This window comes from Hordeum vulgare, chromosome 6H, assembly GCF_904849725.1.
Source record: "Hordeum vulgare subsp. vulgare chromosome 6H, MorexV3_pseudomolecules_assembly, whole genome shotgun sequence".
NCBI lineage: Eukaryota > Viridiplantae > Streptophyta > Magnoliopsida > Poales > Poaceae > Hordeum > Hordeum vulgare.
Genome location: NC_058523.1, coordinates 2,173,816 through 2,193,819, shown reverse-complemented (window position 1 = coordinate 2,193,819; position 20,004 = coordinate 2,173,816). Strand labels below are relative to the sequence as shown.

Genomic DNA, 20,004 nt, shown 5'->3' with positions numbered 1-20,004 from the left:
GTGAGTTATATGATCTCATGGTCATAGGAATAAATACTTGACACGCAGAAAACAGTAGCAACAAAATGACACGATCAACATGCTACGTCTATTAGTTTGGGTCTAGTCCATCACATGATTCTCCTAATGATGTGATCCCGTTATCAAGTGACAACACTTGCCTATGGCCAGGAAACCTTGACCATCTTTTGAACAACGAGCTAGTCAACTAGAGGCTTACTAGGGATAGTGTTTTGTCTATGTATCCACACAAGTATTGTGTTTCCAATCAATACAATTATAGCATGGATAATAAACGATTATCATGAACTAAGAAATATAATAATAACTAATTTATTATTGCCTCTAGGGCATATTTCCAACACATTCTCCGGAGCACCGTCTCGATAAACACCGAGAACCTAAGGCATCATGACCGAGGGAATTTGCGCAACCTCCTCTTGACGAAGCTGCACGAACGATACAAGTTCCCGGTAACGTCGCAAACACACGCCTCTGAGGGAATAAAGTGAACAGTGCCACCCTCACCAAGATGAGCACGACCCTAGCTACTTGGAGAGCCGCGGTGAAGAGGAGGATTCTAAGAGGTGATAGTTATGAGAAAATCAAGGAGACAAATCCTTCGATCAGCGAAGCTGACTACCTAGAGTTCAAGATCAAGTGCGAGAGAAACGCATCCACGGAATCAAGTCAGTGGGGGAAAGATATGCGGGACTTGATAGGGGTCCACAAACTCGGTCACGGCGGTTACAGAGTGGTGGAACCTAAATGGGACAAGGAGGACGTGGAGCGTGCCGAGCAAGGCCTACCGCCCCTCTTCGATAAATACCATGAAAAGCAGACTAGGAACTATGTCAGGGCCCGGTACAAGGTAGACCCGGTAACAAAGGAGCTTACCACGGATCCAAAGGTGAAGGAGCTTGAGCGTGTCCTGGTAAGGAATACACTCCCACGTAATTAGCTCCATATGGTTGCATTCTAATTAATGAAGCCAAATTTCTAAATGGTTCACGTTCCTTTCGCAGGAAACTGAAAGCAGTGGCGCGGGGTCTCAGAGCTCTCCGTCTGCCCCTCGGGACACCACTTTAAATAGGGCGTTGAACGTATTGAAACACAAGGATAAGTTCAGTAAGCCGTCGTCAGCTGGTCGTGTGGCCGGCGAAGGCTTGTCCACGAAATGGTCGGAATACTATAAGGCTGGGCGAAAGGAGAGAAAGACCACCTCGTAAAGCCAGGAGCGCGAGGTTAAAGAACTCAAGACACAAGTGGCGCAGATTCCGGAGATAGTCCAAGAGCAAGTGCGAGACCAACTGGGAGCGACGATCACTGCCATTATGCCTTCCTTGCTTGAGGGGCTGCGGGGGTGGATTGCGGGCCACCAACGGGGGCTGCCCCCGATTCCCAGCTTGACGAGCAGCAACTCACACAACGCACCGGCATCGGTGTCTCCGGCGGTGGAGGCATTCTAGGTGTCTCCGGAGGAGGCGGCATTGGTGTCTCCGGCGTCGGTGTCGGTATTGGAGCTTAATGCACCAGGGTGTTGGAAGAATACGCCGGCCGAGCTCGACGCCATCACGGTAACTAAGCCTCGGCCGATGACTTCATCTCCCTGCCTTTGACTGGGCATCCCTGACGCCCTACATGTTTTCGCAGGGCGCCGCCATCGTTCCATGCACTCTCCTGCACTTCGTGGACGGTGAGTTGATCGATGTCGCAAAGGCGAAAATCATTGAACTGGGCAACCGCGTGTTCCACGGTAATTCGATGCCACCCACCTTGTATAGGGTTCAACTGGTTCGGGTGCTGCGGGGCTGCGACGACTTGTTACCTCCGTATCGACCCCCTGGGGCCGACGAAGATGATGTGATGACCCTCATCGCCTGCTTAAACTAGTCCATGCTTTGGCCCAAGAGCCAGATTCGTTTGGGGCGGGGGACAACATACCACAGACAACACCGCCAGTCGTGCCGGCGCCAAGCCATGGCAAGACCTCCGCAACGCTACCGCCGTCAGCTGATCCGGGCATGCATATGGCACAGGATCCAGATGACGAGGACGGTACATTTTCCAACGTCGATAAGTACATCAACGAACATGGTACGGTGACGAATTGTTGGAGCCTCCTTCTCAAGAACCCAACCCTGCAAAAGACGATCGCGATCTAGCTGGTACCACGGAGAAACCCAATTGCAAAAGGTGTCGTCTGTTCAGTTCTCAGGAGAGGCCTCGAGCTGCCGCCTTCACCGAGACACAAATAGCCGAGGTGCGAAATATTATTAGCCCCAACACACTCAAGAAGGTGGTCTTTGAGCAGAACTCGATCCCATTACAGCAGAAGAAGCAGAAGGGACAGAAAAGAAAAAATAACAAGGGTGCAAGCTAGCCGGCACCGAGTACGATCCGTGCTTAGCACGGGCCACCGATATCTAAGGATATATCGAGGAGGGTGCATGTGGCGGGTAGGCCGATGCTACCGACTAATCTGCTCAATGCTGCAACAGGTGCTATGCGGAGTCTGCATGACGGTGTTCCTTATATGGAGAAGCGGCGTCTCTCCGATAATGATGTGGCATACCCGGTTTTCGTGGCCAAGGTGCCAGAGGGCAAGGGCTTTGTCGATAGCACCATCGGGTGTGTGATCGTCCTGCGGTTTGATGACATCTTCGCTATGTTTAACCTTTATCCGCTGCACTACACCTTCATTCGGCTATTTTCGCTCAGAATGGAGATGCGGATGATTAGAGACAAGACCCTGGACATCGTGATAGTCGACCCCTTCTACATGCGTGCCAAGATCTTGGGCAACGCTGGGGACCGACAAGTCGCGAGTTCATACCTCGAAGGCGTCATTCTGGCGAACGCAGATAAGGATAACTTCCTCGTGCCTTACTTTTCCGAGTAAGTCATCCCCTCACCGCCCCGTAACATATGATTTCTTAGATTTAGATCATTCTTTTTTTTCTAACATTTCGTGTTTTGTGCAGTGACACACATTGCACACTCATCCTCTTAAGCCCGAAATATTCCATGGCCACGTATTTCGACTGGGACCGTCAGTCGAAGAAAGACTACACAAATATCAAGAAAGTTCTTGATGATGCCCTCCCCAGCTACGCCAAATCTGGAGGAACTTTCAGGAGGCAAATTTTTAGGTACGGCAAGCACGTGTTCACCCACGTAACGACGTTCCCCTGCGTCAAGCAGCTGCCTGGCAGTCAGAAGGATGCCTACTACGCCCTTCATCACATGCGGGCGATCGTACGGGACCAGCATCACCGTATGCTACCAAATGATCTCAAAGAATGGGCCACACGCTTGTCGACAATCCAGGACGAGGACATCAGACAAGAATTCTTTCGCATCTAGTCGGAGTTTGCAGAAATCATCTATCAAGATGTCATTCCTAGATCGGGGCAGTTCTACCTCAACTGTCAACCGTCCAACAATGAAATAGACACAATGCTACAAATGCAGGTTGACAACGACCGCACATTCATGACCATCACGAAATACGGCGGCTTCATCCACTCTCCGGTCCCTGAGTCGAGTCGAAATTATTGATGCTATGTAGTTCTGAAAATATCGATTAGCTCATGTTGTAATGAAACTTTAATGAACTTGTATGTCTCTTTACTTTGGACAGTCGTTCAACCTATATGTAATCGATGCTATTGTTGCATACTTATATATTGCTTATATATTATCTGTGAATTGCTACTAACGTTTTGTTTGTCTAGTGCACAGAGATGTCGTCGTATGTCGTGTACAAGTGTGAGGTTCCCGGAGTCTACGACGGCTGGGAGGAGTGTCGGAGACAGGTTCACCGTTTCAGCGATAACAGTTAGAAAGGATACACCACTAGGGTGGAGGCGGAAGTTAGATACGCACGCTATCTAGCGGGAGAGAGGAGGGAGCGGAGGAGGAACCGGATGAAGATCAGTTTCATCGCGATGATGCTCATCATGACCGCAACCCTCTTCTATGTGATGGTAGTTGTGATAGCCTGGCTTATTAGGGATGATAGACTACTCATATCAATAAGGAATTCATTCTTTTCCGGGAGCCCATTCAAACAGGACAAAGTGCGCAGAAAAGACTAGTATTGATATGTGAGGCCAGTCTAGATCCCGCCACGAGTAACAACCACCGGCAGGTGTGTCCGAGGCGATACAGTAGTTTAGATATCGACTTGTAATGTGAAGACAAACTCGCTACTCGCGGTCTCGAGACTTGTAATGTTCTAACTTTGTTAGGTATTTTGAATTCGGAGACTAATATGATGAGTTGTATTCGGACACTAATCTTCTATTGTATTCGATAAATCTGTTGTTTATATTCTGTGCTGTAATGTATTTTGTAACCTGTGCAAATATCATAAAGCATTTTTTTTCCTAATAATCATAGTAGTGGCGCACCAAATTGCACTTTAGTGGCGCACATGAATAAACACACCAGTGGCACATTATCCAAAAGTGCGCCATTAGTGTCTGGGATAGTAATGGCGCACCAGGTGGTGCGTCACTGTTATGTAGATTAACAGTGGCGCACCAGGCGTGCGTCATTACTATTTATTAGTAGTGGCATGATAATAGTGACGCACCTATGGTGCGTCACTAAGAGCCTTTTTTCTAATAGTGAACTGTCTAGCAGACTACATGCAACTTTTTATCTTGCCCCTGCCAACTGAAACTACACATCGATAAGTAGGGTGGGGGATGGGTTGGACATGTACTACTAGACCGTTGGCTCGAACAATAGAGTAAGTTCCACCTACGTCTGGAAGTATAGGAGGGGCAGGTAGCAGTGAAAACTACACGTCCACGAGTAAGGGGTTGCACATCAACTATAAGGTAGTTGTTCGAGGGAGCAGAATAGTTGCACATCATAAAAAGTTAGTTGTCACGATCGCAACGCATGAAGTGGGATCATGCAGCTCTAAAATTGGTTTCGAAAAAAGTTGCATAATGCAGTACTAAAGTTGCCCATTGTAGCAATAGAACTGCATAATATTAGGACCAAAGTTGGTATAAAAAAATTCATCGGAACATACCCTTACTATATCTATGAGCAACACCAGGGTCCATGCATTAACGCCCGAGATTATAATGCATGCCTAGAGCAAAAGACAACAAGACTTGAATCCTCTCTAGCTATGATATATAGGTTGCTTGGTAAGTAACACACATATACAGATAAAGTGACGTGACAGACATACTCATTAACACTATATAACACACGGCTAAAGTGACGTGACAGACAGACTAATTAACACACGGCTAGAGGATTATTGGCGCTTGATCTACAGCTAGCTAGCCTAGAAGACGACCACCCAGGCCACAAGAGTGGCTGTGAATGTGATCACGACCAACGGATGCGCCAGCAGCACTACGGTGGCTCCCGCATCCGCCGGCGCCGGGGCATCTGCCACCACGGGCTCAAATGTCAGCCGGCCGCCTTTGTCGTCATGGATGTCGTAGGTCATCGTCCTGCCCGTCTGCAGCAGGCTGCCGAGGACGGACCGGCCAGTCGGCGACGGCAGTATGGTGAGGCACGTCTGCTCATCCCCGTACACCAAGAAGTAGTTGTCGACACTGAGCTCCATGGCCGCGCCTGCGCCGTCCAACACCAGCGCCAGACTGGGAACCTTCACCTTGTGGAACTCCTCCGTCAGAAAGCACAGGTCGTCGTCGGCCGTCTCGTCCACCGGAGCTACGCCCTGGGACCGGATCCTGCTCACCAGCTCCTTCCTCACGACCTTGTATGCTGACTCCTGGATGAAGGTGACCGCCAGGGTGGTGCTCAGGAACACCCCGCCGGAGCCGTCTTCCCGGACGGCGAAGGTCTCCGCCCGGACCGCGGCAAGGAGCTCGCCGTCTACCTGAAAGCCGGTGAGATTGACGTAGTAGAGATGACTTTCCTGGTTCTTCATGGCCGCCAGCAGCGGCGTGCTGTTGTTGCCCATGGCCGGCGCGGCGTCCACGTCGCCAAAGCTGAGGTAGCTGTTGTGGTCGGCGTTGTTATCGCCGGCGCGCGCGATGAAGTAGGAGAACCTGGAGACGCCGAGCTGGGACACGAGGGAGAGGGCCCCTCTGCTGAACCCGGCGAAGCCGGAGGCGCCGTTGAGGCCCCACACCGTGACGTTGTCGCTGCAGCCGAACGCCATGCCGCTCACGGACGTTGTCCCGAAGCTGAACGTCTCCGTGGCTAGGTAGCCGGACATGGCGCCGCGCCGGTACTTGCAGTACTGCTCGTCGCCGCCGACGGTGCAGTTGTAGCCGGGGATGAGGTTCTGACAAGCGCTGTCGTCGCAGCCGACGGGTGACAAGGAGCGATCGGGCTCGAAGGTGGGCGCTAGCGTGAGGCCTTGTTCGCGGCACTGCGCCCAGACGAGCTGGCTGGTGATGTCGAGGACCAAGGAGAGGGTCTGCGGCGGCGTGCCGACGGAGAGGTCGAAGATGAGGTAGCCGAAGCTGTGGACTGTCGATATTATTTGGGCATTCCACTTGACGATCTTGGGATTCTGCTCGACGGATGAGTCCACCAGGAGGACCAGAACTAGGACAAGCGACCAAGCAGTAGCTGCCATTGTATTGTGCTGTCTGCTCTTGATGTACCGACCAGCTGTATATATAGAGAGACATCCTGGGGAAAATACATTTTGGTTCTGATTGTATACGCACCTTAATTATATGAGGAATTTTTTTTAATAATGGAAGGTCAAGTTTATTTCAAAAATATTTTCAGAATTTTTTCAACTTTTTATTTAATTCCTAAATTTCTTTTGCATATAGCATGTATATACACCCAGGTTTCAAAGGTTCCTCTCCAACATCCTGCTATTCCGTATGCTCCGGCCCCTTCTATTGTTTCCTAGTAGAAGCCATGTAAGAGCATCTTCAACACGCGTTTAAAAACTGCTCCGTGCGCTAAAAGATTCATTTTTGGGTTCCGGACAGCTCCAACAAACGCCGTAAAACAGTGCTCGCGCTAAAAACTTTTGGGCACACGCTCAAAAACGCTATCGCGTGCAGCATATTTGATGCGCCGTCTTGCGCGTGCAGCAAACTCTGAGCTGCTAGAGGTGGGGCCGCTGGATCGGGCTGGATTGGGCGCCGCACTAGTGGATGTCTGTTGAAGATGCGCCGGTCCCCGCGCTTCAAAAATGTTATAGTGGCGCGCTAAATTTTTTATTGGCGCGGATTTTTTGCGCTGTGTTTGGAGATGCTCTAAGGAGTGTGGCTCTCGGCAGACAGCAGGATACGGCAGATGCAGAACACTTCTCAGTATCTGCTCGGCAAACACTGAAAACTCGGGTAACGTTTACATAGCTCAAAGTGGCATAAAATACGAACTAAACCCATATATAGCAACAAGTTCACAATATAGCTCATGACCAGTTCAAAACATAGTTCACAAGTTCAATATATAGTCCATCAAAAGGAAACCATGGATACAGTAAAATGAAAAGAATACTAACACTACGAAACGATGTAAAAGGTATAAGTTAACTCAAAATTTGAACTAATCAACTCCCCCAAGCCTAGAGGTTTGCTCATCCGTCAGAAAATGTGATGGCTTGTAAGAACGAGATAATCTTGATCACGAGGTATGTTTAAAAGTTAATGAAAAAGCCCATTGTATAGTTTTACAATCACATGCGATAAATGATCGCTACAATTGTTATCACATTCTCACTATTGAAATGACCATGAAGGGTTCCACACCTCTGATAACCGATCCGTCAGCAAATGTATTACAACTCTAAGCAGTTGACCACCCGCCTTTCAATCGACCAAGTAGCAATGGCTCTCTTCTTATCGTGCTTCTCATAAAATTTGGTCTTCTCTTTTTTCTCCAATGGTTAGGCTTACATGTCCATGACACATATTTTTTCGTTTTTTACATGTACCTTTCAAGCTAAGCATTCTTCCTTGTTGTGAGATCGGTTTTCGAAGCCTCTCTTTAATTAGAAAGTTTACCTTATTGCTACTTGCTGTTATTTCATCCAATGGTCTGACTAATGTCACACATCGGTAATTTTCGTTTCCATTCGAAACCTTTTAAGGAGAGCAATTTGTAATAAAAGTGATCTAGTCCGTACAATTGTTCAACTTCCCCATCAGATTGACACCAGAGATGTGGAAGTCTTATAGTCACCAACAAGTGAAATTATATTAATACATGTATCCATTACTCATGCATCTAACGTGCTTAACAGAATGATGCAATGAAACTACTCATGAAAACTATCAACTACACATCGGATAAAAGAGTCTTCCCTAGATCCGTAGATATAGATGATGCACTTTATTTCACGAAAGGAAACTATACTTGAACTAGAGGTCACAATGCAAAGCAATAAAAATAAGATACAAGGGTTTCAAAATCTCCCAAACTTGAACATTCTATGCCTAGGAGATTTATTTCTCGCCCTTTTGTCTGTACCAGGGTTCTTGGCACCTGCAGGCATAGGAAAGCGGGTGATCCTCGTAAGAAGAAACTTGTTGGCCTACTCCAAATAGGCAACGAGAAGCTTGAGCAACCCCACTATATCCTCTAAGTTTGCAATTACCCTCAAAATTGTGGCCAAAGTCATCTTGGTGCCTTGTGCGATCATGTCCTCCATCTCCTTGATGTGATCATGAAAAATATAGTTTCTAGTGTGATTTTGTTCTATGTGTCCATTGGTGTTACCTATGTGCATACTTCCTATGCAAAGACTGGTTCTGTGCTCATTATACTTGTATCTCCTTGATGTTTAATTTGAAGTGGCATAAAATACACTCTTTGGCAAAAATAAAAGATCCAAATATTCTCACCACATTGATTTCTGGCACAGATCTTCAGGCGACTAGACCATCACCATCACAAGCTACCTGTGACTCGTTAGCCAAAATGCAATACTCCATATAAGAAGGTTTATAGCCCACTATTATGCTTCATCTTTGTAACTAGTAGACGGAGGTTGGGCCCTTCATCTCGGTTTGCTTGTACTGTTTTAGATTTTCTGCAATTTTCTGTGATTTTCCCATCATTTCAAACTGTATCCTTCATTAACCCAGCTATAAAGTGTTGTCCGTCTAATATTCTTCAAACTGAATCCTTCATTAATCCATCTCCCAACAGCTTATTTATTAAGTGGCCTAGACACCTAGCTAACTGAAATGATTCACCTTTCTTCATCATTAACAAACAACTTAGTATGTTTAAACAAATATAATAAACTATTATGTATTACATAGATCAAAAACATATTACTTGTATTTCTGTGGACACATTTAATCCAACTTATACATATACTCCTTTTGTACCTAAATACCTGTCGTTGAGGAGAACCAATACATATTAATCTAGTAGTAGTCTCCCCAGCGACAAGTATTGTAGTACAGAGGGAGTATTACATATTAATACTATCCAAATGGTTAAGCAAGGATTTTATAATTCGGTAAATATTTCTTTGTTAGAGCTGTAATATAAATCTGGTAGTAGTTAGGTCAATTACTATTCAGTGTGAAATGCTGTACCTTAACGGCCTTGTGTGATGTGAAGACCTGTGCAAATCGCTACTACTACTATATAAATTCAGCCATGGTCATGTCCGTTGCAGCACAAGTCTTACAACTTGCAAGTCACACACTCTTGATCACAATGTCGATTTCGTTCTCGCAACAGCTGCTCATTTTCATGCTGCTCATTCTTCTTGTTTCGGTCTACTTATGCTTCAGGTCTATTATTAGATCAAAAAAGTCCTCAGGGCGGTCCACAAACTGGCCAATCGTGCACATGTTGCCTGCAATCGTTGCCAACCTGCATAACTTGCTTGATTTTTTCACCGCGAATCTCGCCCAAGCAGGACACAACTTTAGCTTACCTATGCCCCAAAGGAAAATCTTCCTAACTTGCGACCCTGCAAATGTCCGGCACATCTTCACAACGAACTACACAAATTTCCCCAAAGGCCCAGAGTTCGCAGCTATCTTCAACAGCATGGATCGAGGCATCTTCACAGTTGACGGTGAGTCGTGGCGTCTGCAGCGCGCAAAATTCCAGAGTGTGATCAGCAACCCACGGTTGGTTGCCAGTATGGTCGCTTGCTGCCATGACAAGGTAAAGAATAGCCTCCTCCCCTTGTTTGCCAACATGGCGAGTACTAGCACGCCATTTGACATGCAAGAAGTGATTGCGAGGTTTGTGTTTGACCTGTCCGCCACACCTCTCTTCGGCGTGGACCCTAGACTCTTGTCCCTGGACAAACCGTCCATGGAGGTTGCGGTTGCCATGGACACTGTCATGGATGTAGCCCTTTTTCGGCACATTGTGCCTCCCTCCTGCTGGAAGGCTATGAGTTTGTTGAATATCGGCCCCGAGAGAAAGCTCAATATGGCTCATAGGGTGATACGAAGGTTCTTCATGAAGATGATCCAGAGGAAAAGGGTGAATGGAGGACAAATTTGTAATGATGGGGAGCAACAGCGTGCAGATGTCCTCTCTTCCTACATAAACGACCCAAACTACGCCGACGATGACTTGCTCCGTGCAAAACTCCTTAGCATCATGTTCGGTGGCAGGGACACAATTGGCTTTACCTTGCCATGGATGTTCTACAGCCTTGCTCGAAACCCTAAGATCATTTCAATCATACGCAATGAACTCTCCCCCATTGCATCGCACAAAGTAGCAACGGTGACGAGTGACATGGTTATATTTGAGCCGGAGGAGACCAAATCTTTGGTCTATCTGAAAGCTGTCTTGTACGAGACACTCAGGTTGTACCCACCAATACCAATAGAGCGCAAGACTGTTGTTGCGGATGAAATCATGCCGAGTGGCCATCAGGTGCGTGCCGGCGAAACCGTCCTTATTTCACTCCACTCCATGGCGAGAATGGAGGCCATCTGGGGCGAAGACTGTCGGGACTATAATCCAGATAGGTGGCTCTCCGAAGACGGCAACAAGCTGAGATACGTACCATCTCACAAGTTCTTGTCCTTCAACTCAGGCCCGAGGATGTGCCCTGGAAAGGAAATCGCTGTTGTGCAGCTGGCAACTGTGGTGGCCGCAGTAGTTTGGAACTTCGATATGGAGCTGGTGGAAGGGCAGACCATCCAACCCAAGCTGTCTTGTACACTGCAGATGGAAAATGGCCTTAAAATGATACTCAAGAAGCGGGAAATATAACGTTAGGCTCACTTAATTTACATGTAAACTGCAGATGAAAATGCATCTATCCTTGGTGTTTTATTTCTATCTGTATCTACCATGGGTGTCTTATTTTTATCTATTACTTAGCAAATAAGAAATGCATGTATCTCCTGTGTGTGTGTGTTCTCTATTGTAGAACTGGAAGACACTTGGCTTGTAACTTATTATATTGCCCACGTGCAAGTAATGTATTTTACATAGATGTGAAAAGTGTTCTTGAGAGCGTGAGAGGTTTGTACATGTGAGGCATCTACATTTATTTGTAAAATAACTTTTTGGTTCAAATATTTCTTTTCATGGGAATGAGCAAATTAAGTGGACCGCTTGATGTGTGTGGGGTGTAAATAGCTGAAGTAACTATTTATATTTATAAATATATATTTGATCTATCAAAACATAATATGTTTAGTAGTCAATGATCGTAAATTATGTACCTACTAAAATTGACCCAAGTATATCACCCTTTTATAAATTATTGCTCAAATTTGGAAAATGGTCGACGTTTTGTACTGCAAGGAAATTGTTCATGTAAGTATGATTTTTTTATGAAAAAAGGAAAATATTAATATCGTAGAGCTATCAAATACACCCAGGCTCGTGGGACAATCCGGGTGAGCGGGGGCGCCGGTCTTTGATGATTGCTATTTTTAAGCTTGTGATGTTCCGCTTACTAGGTTTGAACATTGTAATAGAGAAGCAAATAAGGTGACTCATGAGCTAGCTAGATTAGCGAAATTTTGCGTGACAAGGGATTGTTTTGAGGAGTCCATGGATGAAATTGCACCTTTTCTTATTGACGATGCAACTGTTATTTCCAATCAATAAAGTTAACGTTTTATTTCAGAAAAAAGTACACCCAGACTCAGCACCAACCAAATGTCCAAAGACATTACGGACGCACACGGTTACAAAATAAAATGAAGAAGAGGAAAAAAGAAAGGTCCTACCACACTGATCAATTCCTTGCCGTGCAAACCACCGCCGAACACAACACACTAGTAGAAAACAAACCTTTCGTCCGTAGCATTATTCCAGTTGGGTTTCGGACCGGGACTAATGTGAGCATTACTCCCGGTTCAACTGTAGGAGCGGAGCGGGGCACGGTTAGGATTACAAACCGGAACTAAAGGGGTGATGGCAGGCTGGCGTCAGGTTGGGGCCCATCGAACCCATTTCGTCCCGATTGGTATTACCAACCGGGACTCGAGTTGGACCTTTAGTCCCAGTTTGTATCAACAACTGGGACTAAAAATGTCCCTATATAAACTTCTTCGTCCATCCCGAACTTGAGCTCATCTTCTTTGTTTTCTCCTCCATGTTTTCTCTCATCCTCCATTTTTCCAACATTTATCAATATTTGAGAAACCCCATCTATCGAACAGTTCTAAAAGGTTAGCAATTTCATGCTTTCACCTTTCATTGCTAGTTTAGCTTGTTTGATGCTCTATAAGTATAGTTAGTTGTGAGTTTTAGTTTGGGAGTAATTATGTGGGAGTTTATTTGATTAATATGCATTTTAAGCTCAAATTAACTTCTTAGTTTGCATATGTGTTGGTGTGGTTTACTTAGTGTCTTCCCGTCCCCGTTCTCACCGCTGTTGATCGCCCGCGCTGGCCCGTCGCCAGCACCACCTTGGTGAGGCTTTTGTTCTTATCCTTTTTATAAAAAAAAATCTTATTTCTATGATTTAGATAGTTGCTTGTACAAATTTCTTACTTGTATGATTGTCTGTTATATATAATGCCATGGTTTAGATATCCGTCCCCGTTGGCCCTCGTCCGGTTTATCATTCGGATTTGGTATAGTATCTTTTATAACAGTTTGTTGCATTTCATGTTTATGAGAAGTATGTCCATCAAGTTGACATAGATATGTTTATCCGGGAGGTATGTGAATCAGAAATTGCAACTGACCCTCTAGTTGAACTGTTAAACTTAGTTGTAAAAGAAAACGAGTATTTGAAAGAAAAGTTGAAAATAATTGAAGAAGGGAAGATGAAATTGGAGTTGTATGTTGCCGATGTCGTTGATGATCACAAGATCTAGATGGATGCAATGCGCTCGAAGAATAGAAAGATTAGAAAATATTTTGTTAATAAAGAGGCTTGGTATCTTTACGTTGTTAAATCAGTTATTACCTCAGCTGCGATTTTGATCGCATTTGTTGTCGCATTTAAATGCTTTAACTAGATAGTTATATGTTGTTTTATGAGAATAAATGTGTATGAACTTGTATTAATTTGGTCTTTTCGGTGCTGTGTAATGAAGATGTGCCGGTAATGGATGTACGATGACCACGCTCTATCCAGTTCCTTAATGGCGTGCATACTTTTATGTGTTGTCCATGCATCAGCAGAAAAACTACTTTACGTGAGATACATTAGTCCCGGTTTGTAAACGGACTGCCGGTTCCAACAGCCAGGAGGGCGGGCATCATTATTCCCGGTTCGTGTTGAACATCTAGTAACGGTTGGGGTGGTGGCAGGCTGGTGTCAGGTTGGGGCCCCACTAGCATCATTAGTCCCGGTTCGTGGCACAAACCGGTACTAGAAGATCACATTTAGAACCGGTTTGTGTCATGAACCGGAACTAAAGGTTTTCCTATTTAAGCCCTTCGTCCAGCCCGCGTTCGAGCTCTCTCTTCTTCCCCTCTCCTCTCCTCTCTGTTCTTTCCCAAAACTCGAGCTCATCCTTCATTTCCTGTGTATGTGTTCTCTATTGTAGAACTGGAAGACACTTGGCTTGTAACTTATTATGTTGCCCACGTGCAAGTAATGTATTTTACATATATGTGAAAAGTGTTCTTGAGGGCGTGAGAGGTTTGTACATGTGAGGCATCCGCATTTATTTGTAAAATAACTTTTTGGTTCAAATATTTTTTTCATGGGAATGAGCAAAGTGGACCGCTTGATGTGTGGGGGTGTAAATAGCTGAAGTAACTATTTATATTTCTAAATATATACTTGATCTATCAAAACATAATAGGTCTAGTAGTCAATGATCGTATATTATGTACCTCATAAGACTGTATTTCCAACAAACAACTTGGTCGGAAAAACCGCCTCTGCCGACGTGCTTGGCCTTCCATGTAACGTACAAGCAAGTATACAATATGGCACTGAGGCAGGACTTACATCATTGGCCTTCTTTTGAGAAATATGCATGCTTGGCCTCCCATGTATGTACAAACAAGTATACGATATGGCCCTGAGGCAGGACTTACATCCTTGACCTTCTTTTGAGAAATATGCATGGTTGGCCTCCGATGTACGTACAAACAAGTACACGATATGGCATTGTGGCAGGACTTACATCCTTGGGCTTCTTTTGAGAAATATGCATGCTTGGCCTTCCATGTACGTACAAACAAGTATACGATATGCCACTGAGCCAGGACTTACATCCTTGGCCGTCTTTTGAGAAATATGCATGCTTGGCCTCCTATGTACTTACAAACAAGTATACGATATGGCATTGAGGCAGGACTTACATCCTTGACCTTCTTTTGAGAAATATGCATGCTTGGCCTTCCATGTTCGTGCAAACAAATATACGATATGGCACTCAGGCAGGACTTACATCCTTGGCCTTCTTTTGAGAAATATGCATGATTGGCCTCCTAGGTACGTACAAACAAGTATACAATATGGCATTGAGGCAGGACTTATATCCTTGACCTTCTTTTAAGAAATATGCATGCTTGGCCTCCCATGTACGTACAAACAAGTATATACGATATGGCACTCAGGCAGGACTTACATCCTTGACTTAATTTGTTGGGATGCAGAAGTATACGCTTTGAGGCAGGGTGCTGGATTGGTTCCATCTAATACTGGCTACCTTTCTAATGGCCGGAAACACACCAAGTTACTACAGCTAATTGATTTCCTCGGATAAATTGGTTATATTTTTGTCCGGCAGCAAAGCACACCAGTTCCACACAGCCGGTGGGACTACAGTATAGGCTAATTAATTTTGTTGGAGAGCTGACCCACACTTTTGTTCGGCAGCAAAACACAACAGTTCAAAGAATGATGTACAAGACAACGAGACGTCGGGCTGTGCACATGCTCACGGTGCACACTGCAAGCAGCCAAGCTAATTCAAGGTACGGTTCTTATTTTCTCATGTTCTATTCCTTTGTTTCATCTACATTGCCACATATAATTACTAACAACATGAATAGCGTGGATATCTACAATATGACGCAAATAATTAGAAAAAGGCTTTCAAATGGGGTAAGAACGTGAATGACGTGGTTATGTTATCTTTTGTTTGTAGTACCATGATTTTTTTCCAGATGCTTTCGAAGCAGTGTTCTCCATTTTAGATTAGAACACAATTTCTTTGCTTTTGTGGCTCCTTCATTTCTTGGTCGTAAAAATAACAGGAAGCAACCACATTTTTTACAATGTAGATGGTAGACGAATGAACTCGCATAATATAAATGAAATTACACAATAAAGTGTTTCATGACCATGTGCCTTATCTTTTTTTGTATATTAGTTATGCGCAAGATGTTTTGTTCATATTAAAAAAAAGGATAGCTGACTATATATCGAATTTGAGCATGTGTGATCAGAAGCATCAAACATTAGTCTGGTGCTTACTCTTTGTTTTGTCACGGACCAACTTCAATCAATTCTGATTCCTGGTTCTACTTCTTTAATTTATGGGAGAAGTTGGTGATACATTTTTGATTTAGGCATTTATCACAGTTAGTTCATCCAAAATGTAGTTATGTAATACAAACTTCTATATATAGTATTTGTTGTCAATTGAATTTCTAAATCATATTTTTATTTGTACAAAGAAGAGAACTTATGGCACATTACTCAATGGTTCAAACTTTGTCACATAACTTAATTTCTTGATGTTGGTAGGCCTTAGTGACTACACATTTCCAATATAGATTTAGCGTCCGAGATCATATCCATTTCTTCGCCAAATCACTCGAGTTAAGGTCACTTCTATGATCAAATTTATTATTTAATCTACATGTTGGTGAGTTATATCAAGCTTCTACAATTAGATATATCTTCAAATATTTGATAACACACGTACAACCATTTCTACTTCATGGTCGTCTACTTTATATGAATTTTTTTGTATATTAGTTGTACGCAAGATCTTTGTTCATCTAGAAAAATATAAAGGATAAGTGGCGACAATATCGAATTCGGCCAACCATGTCACACATTCATGTGATTGGTTTCAGACACCTGAAGTTCGATCGGAAGTGTCAACCATTAATCCGGTGCTTACTATTTGTTTTATCATGGAACAACTTTTGTCCATTGGGATTCTTGATTCTTCTTCTTTAGTTTCAATGAGAAACTCTTGTGTCTTAGGAAAAAGGGAAATATTACTATATGTAAAATCTTCAAATATGATGTTGACCTATTCTGCTTCTATAAGTATGCATTTCTAGAGAAATAAATAATTATGTAATACAATAGTATATGTTGGTAACTAAATTTGATCATCTTCCTTCGTTGTATGTAACTACGACTATGTTGAAGGTTTTCTCTAGAAAACTTGACTTCACTTAAGTGTTGTTGTTGTCATGTGTATGTTTTGTACTTATCAAAATATTCATTGGTTGCATATTCACATCTACATGTTTATTTGTAATTTATATTTCTCTTCGTAAAATCTATAGAACTTCTTGCACATTATTCAATGGTTAGAACTTTTGGCATATAACATAATTGGTCGATGCTGGAAGTGACCACACGTTTGCAGTATAGATTTAGCATCCTAGATCGCATCTATTTCTTCCAAATCACTATAGGCTATGTCACTTATAATCAAAATTTTCATAAAAATCTACAAGTTGATGAATTTTAACAAATTTCTACAATTACATTTCTGCATACATGTTTGATTCCAAACAAACAAGTTTACGTTAATGAATATACAATCTATTAGTAAAACCAACAACATTAAGCATGGGTTTGGCATTGTGGATTCTCATGCTCCCATTTTCCACCAACAAATTTTTGTCTATATTAGTGCTTCTTAGAACCAATCTTTTTATACTTTGAATATTAATTTAGACACCTGATTATAAAATAGCCACATCACAATACAATTTATCCACTTTTAACTGAGCCTACAAGAACACAATAATGTTCGAAAATTCCCTACAAACATTTTATTGGATAATTAAGGATGATTGAAAGAATTTTATTTAAATTTCATATATATAGCATAATTTTGTGTTTACTTGGTTTATTTGTGCATATTTCCTGTTCCCCAAAAATTGCAAGTAGAATCAATGTCTTTCCATGAACTTTTAATAAGTGTAGTTATGTATAATGCTAGCCCGTGCAGATGCACAGGTTGGCGACTAGTTATGATAACGTGTGTTAACTCTCTATCTAGCCATCAACAGCTACAATTTTCATTTAAAAATAATAATTCACTCCCATCGCACACTACTTCCCGTTCATGTTTGAGGCCCGTCGCGAATTGAGCACATATAGATTGGTTCCTTTGGTGCCACCTGCTGACATGGTTCCAAATACTATACTTGGCATACATGTGTACCTAGATTTATTTTAGGATTGCCCCCTCTATTGGTTTAGTGCTAGACAACCGTGCCCCATAACTGCAAGACATTTTGCTGGGCACAGCCCACACGGATCAGGCGGCGGCGGCCCGTCGTCCCCCCTGCAGAGCGCTCATGTGTCGGGAAGCTATGTGTGGCGGCGGGCGGGGCGGCGTGACTCCAGCGCGAGTTGCTTCTGCTGTGGTGGAGCTCAAGGACAGTGGGGTTCGATGCGTCCGCGGCGCCCTTTCGCTGAATTCCCTTCATCTGTGTCTCCCTATTGCATTGGCGACCGGCGGGCGTCGGTGATGGCTGCTGGATTTAGCTTGGAGGTGTCCAACTAAGGTAGTTGTGAGGCATGGGGCAGTGCTCGTCCTATTCCAAGGCGCCGACGTCCGCACTGGCTTGGGTGGCATGCCTATCAGCTTCGGCCTGGCTCGAACTGGTGGGGAGAGGTGGGGCAAGTTGTATCCTGCCGGATCTGGCATGTGGTGACAAGGATCTGGTCGTTTGTGCCGAGGGGGCTACAGTGGTCCTTCTCTATGGTGGTACAGGGAGTGGTGCTTCGCGATAAATTGTTGCTTAATGAAGGTGGTATGCTTACTTCAGCGAAAACCCTCCTTCTGCCGGAGGCGGCGACAACTACGCCTACGGGCCCCACTAATCTACTTGGAGGTGACACTGTCATGGTGACTACCCCTTCAAATCCCAGGGGAAACCCATGTTCCAATTCTGCTTGGAATGGAAGATGGAGGCGCATATTGAGGTGCATCCCTTCTTGAAGGCATCATCGGGGTTAGCTCGGTTGGTTCTTGTGGTTGCGGGTTTGACGGTTGTTAGTGGTGCGTCCAACTTGGGGTCGATGCTGGTGTTAGCTTTGTTGGCGAGGAGGTGGTGCTCTGTCTGCGAGATCTTGGCTCAGCCATGCATTGGATTGGTTCTGATTTTCATCCGATGCCGGAGAGTTGGGTCGTTATCCTACTCAATGGATCACCTCGTTCTCATATGACATCTCTACCTCTACAGGGTGTTGTTGGTTGGCGACCAAACGGCCAATGTTCAAGGATCTTCTCCTTTCTTGGTCAGATGAAGATGTAAACTGAGGTCCTTCTCCTCATGGGCCGTGATGAGGTCACCTACCTCGGGTAGGGTCATAGGCCTAACATCTAGGACCTACCTGGGGGCCATATCTTTACCTACTAATAATGCAATTAGTGCTTCTGTCGTCCGTCATTAACATTACCCATAAATAATTTAAATAATTTAGAATTTCAAATAACTTTTCTTAAATTTAAGAAACTGAGAATTTTGAAATAAAATATTAAAATAACATAATTTTTTTGAGAATTCAAAAACCACTCACGAGTTTTGAAAAATGTTTGCAGATACAAAAAAATGTTTAAACTTTTAGAAAATGCCTGTAAAATGAAAAAAATCAATAATTTTAAACAAAAGTCCATGTAAAAATCTTCAAAACAGTTCATGCCTCTGTTTTTAGTCTCATTTTTTATTTTCATGTTTTGTTCCATTTTTTTAAATTGAAATAATATCGAGTTTTGAAAAACTTTTGCAACTTATAAAACTGAGAATTTTGATGAAAACATAAAATGTTTGTGAATTCAAAGAATGCTCGGGATATTTGTAAAAGTATTCCCATATTCATAAAAATGTTCATAATTTTGAGAACAATGTTCGTGAAAACAATAAAAGTCCATGATTTTGTGAAAAAAGTTTGTGTATTATTTTTTGAGTGCAATTGAAAAAAAGTTTGCTAATTCAAAAAATGTTCATGCATTTCAAGAAATGTCCTAAAATTTGAAGGACGTAATATGATCAGCATCCTTGAAGATTATTATTATTTTTCTCCCGTTGCAACGCACAGGCCCTTTTGCTAGTAAGCATTAAAGTCTCTCGACTACTAATGCATTAGGATGCATCTTCGGGATCCAATCGGATCTAAATTATCAATCGGACGTCACTTCGTCAATCGGCTACGGTCCAACACTCACACGACAAGGAGACGAGCCGTCACAGGAGTCGCAATGTCCGAGGGGTCTAATAACCCACATGAAGTGTTGTGAAGTCTAGGAACGAGATCGTCTGACTTAGAACGATCGTTGTCAATCTGACGACTCCTTGTGAGCTGCGCTACTTCCTTCTCTTCTTCCATTCAGCCCATGCGGCCCAACAAGTCATCATCTATCGATCCACGCCGCTCGCCTGAGCTCTCCTCTCATCTTGCTTCAAAAA

The 20,004-nt window shown here is 43.7% G+C and overlaps 2 protein-coding genes across 2 annotated transcripts; one reads left to right on the top strand and one right to left on the bottom strand.

The window, feature by feature from the left end:
* Positions 1 to 5,090: 5,090 nt before the first annotated feature.
* Positions 5,091 to 6,586, bottom strand: LOC123403929 (aspartic proteinase nepenthesin-1-like). The gene has a single exon (XM_045097837.1). It carries the CDS (start codon positions 6,584 to 6,586, stop codon positions 5,315 to 5,317), a length of 1,272 nt encoding a protein of 423 aa, XP_044953772.1. The 3' UTR covers positions 5,091 to 5,314.
* Positions 6,587 to 9,621: 3,035 nt separating this feature from the next.
* Positions 9,622 to 11,396, top strand: LOC123403851 (noroxomaritidine synthase-like). The gene has a single exon (XM_045097771.1). It carries the CDS (start codon positions 9,649 to 9,651, stop codon positions 11,176 to 11,178), a length of 1,530 nt encoding a protein of 509 aa, XP_044953706.1. The 5' UTR covers positions 9,622 to 9,648; the 3' UTR covers positions 11,179 to 11,396.
* The last annotated feature ends 8,608 nt before the right edge of the window (positions 11,397 to 20,004 follow it).